The 2,078-nt window shown below is 38.2% G+C and overlaps 1 protein-coding gene across 1 annotated transcript in view; it reads left to right on the top strand.

Moving 5' to 3' along the window:
- The first annotated feature begins 311 nt into the window (after positions 1-311).
- LOC107693531 (replication factor C subunit 2-like) overlaps positions 312-2,078 on the top strand; it is a 20,653-nt gene continuing 18,886 nt past the window's right edge. Inside the window, exons 1-6 of the mRNA XM_016492953.1 lie at positions 312-493; positions 664-733; positions 822-863; positions 957-1,063; positions 1,183-1,284; positions 1,441-1,541. Of these exons, the coding sequence (XP_016348439.1) occupies positions 384-493; positions 664-733; positions 822-863; positions 957-1,063; positions 1,183-1,284; positions 1,441-1,541 (532 nt within the window). The 5' untranslated portion in view covers positions 312-383. The remainder of the gene's footprint in view (positions 494-663; positions 734-821; positions 864-956; positions 1,064-1,182; positions 1,285-1,440; positions 1,542-2,078) is intronic.

Below are 2,078 nucleotides of genomic sequence, written 5' to 3'. Positions count from 1 at the left end.
CAGATAAATAGATAGATAGTATGTCTTTTGCAATAGGCTTTTTGCACATAATCTATCCAGTCATTGTGTTAATTCTGTAACATTTTGGTGTAAAATAGCCTGCAGAAATGTTTTAATCTAAAATATTGTTAGTGTTCCTTTAACCTATTTTCTTAATAAGGAATATAAACTATCATTTTATTAGCTAATTTTATTATTAGTTTTTTCTTTTTCCATTCCAGTTTGTTACGTACCAGTGTTATTTCTTTCTTTCTTTCTTTCTTTCTTTCTTTGAATTAAAAAAGTCACGGGTCGGGCTCCCGTTGCCGGAAGTGGCGTCATTTCAGATCTGTTTAGTTCCTGTCTTGGCGGGAATACGCGCTGCTCACAGGCAAGTAGGCAACATGGATGTTGAAATGAAAGAGGCAGACAGTGAACTAAGTCAAGCCGACGGACCGCCTAAAAAGGATGATACTGCACCAAAACCCTCAACGAATGCTTATGAACTACCATGGTACTGTTTGTGACTGTTTGTAAGCGCGCTATCGTGGTTTTTGAATCACTTTAATGTCGCTAAAGATAGCGAGCCTGTAGCTATGTTTACAGCAATTGAACGGCCAAGCTCGCGTTCCTCTGCAGCTGCATATTTGCTCTGATGAATAATTGTGTCATTATTACTGACAGGGTTGAAAAATACAGACCTCTGAAGCTGAATGAAATAGTTGGAAATGAGGAAACTGTCAGCAGACTGGAGGTCGGTATGACATACAGTACAGTACATACTGATTTGCCTGATGTGGTCAGTATGACATGTTTTCTCTTTTGCCCTGTTATTGTCGAAGGTGTTTGCACGAGAAGGAAATGTGCCCAACATCATCATTGCTGTAAGTTAAAATATGGTTTCACAATCACGTGCCATCTGAATTTACTAATGATATGTCACTATGCACTAAAATGAAGATAACGTTTGTTTTTAGGGTCCTCCTGGCACTGGAAAAACGACCAGCATTTTGTGTTTGGCTCGAGCTCTTCTTGGTCCAGCTATGAAAGATGCTGTGCTTGAGTTGAATGCCTCAAATGACCGGTAAGAAACTTAAGCTGAGTGTTTTCAAACAAGTTTTCTGTACATCCAATATTTTGGATGATCATATTCTTATTCTGATGTCTGTTAATTAATGTTTAATTGTCTATTATCAATTTTAGAGGAATTGATGTTGTGAGAAACAAAATCAAAATGTTTGCCCAGCAAAAGGTCACACTCCCTAAAGGTCGCCACAAGATCATAATCTTGGATGAGGCTGACAGGTAAGAGTAATCATTTTCTTGAAAATATTTGTAATGAAAATATTTAGGTTTCATTCAATTCAATAAATAGTTATTTAAAAATACATGTAGAAATGTATACATTTTAAAGATTGAAAAAATGCTTCATGCTGCTATGTTTTTGTATTTCTAAAACAGCATGACCGATGGAGCCCAGCAGGCTCTCAGAAGAACCATGGAGATCTACTCCAAAACCACACGCTTTGCTCTGGCATGTAATGCATCAGATAAGATCATAGGTGAGCGACGTGGCACATAAAACTAGGGTGACCATATATTAGTTTTCCAAAAAGAGGACAGTGGATGCGGGCGGGGAGGGTGGCTGTGGTGTAGTTGGTTGGTGGTTAAAGTAGTGCCTGGCCCCAGAGTAGTGCCCAACGTAGTGCAATGGCCATCCCAAATATCAAAACTCAAAATATGTCATTTCCATACCTAAAATACATATTTTACAGTCACTGTTATGCATATTTATCATAAACACAGCTAAAAAGCTTCCTACCAGTGGCCCTCCTTCATTATTATTATTATTATTAAAGGGGTCCTATTATGCTCTTTTGCAAAGTCTTGATTTTGTTTTGGGGGTGTACTAGAACAGACTCTCATAACTAGGTTGTTCGAAAAACACATTATTTTTCACATATTTTACATTATTACAACACCTCTCTCCCCAGTCTGGCATGAACGGCTCGAATAGTTCCTGTATCAAATGAAGGCCCGCCTTCTGAAATATGAAATGTGCTGTGATTGGTTAGCTGGGCCAGTGTGTGTTGTGATTG

This window comes from Sinocyclocheilus anshuiensis, unplaced genomic scaffold (genome assembly GCF_001515605.1).
Source record: "Sinocyclocheilus anshuiensis isolate Anshui unplaced genomic scaffold, SAMN03320099.WGS_v1.1 scaffold1208, whole genome shotgun sequence".
Lineage (NCBI taxonomy): Eukaryota > Metazoa > Chordata > Actinopteri > Cypriniformes > Cyprinidae > Sinocyclocheilus > Sinocyclocheilus anshuiensis.
This window is presented reverse-complemented; position numbering and strand designations above follow the sequence as displayed.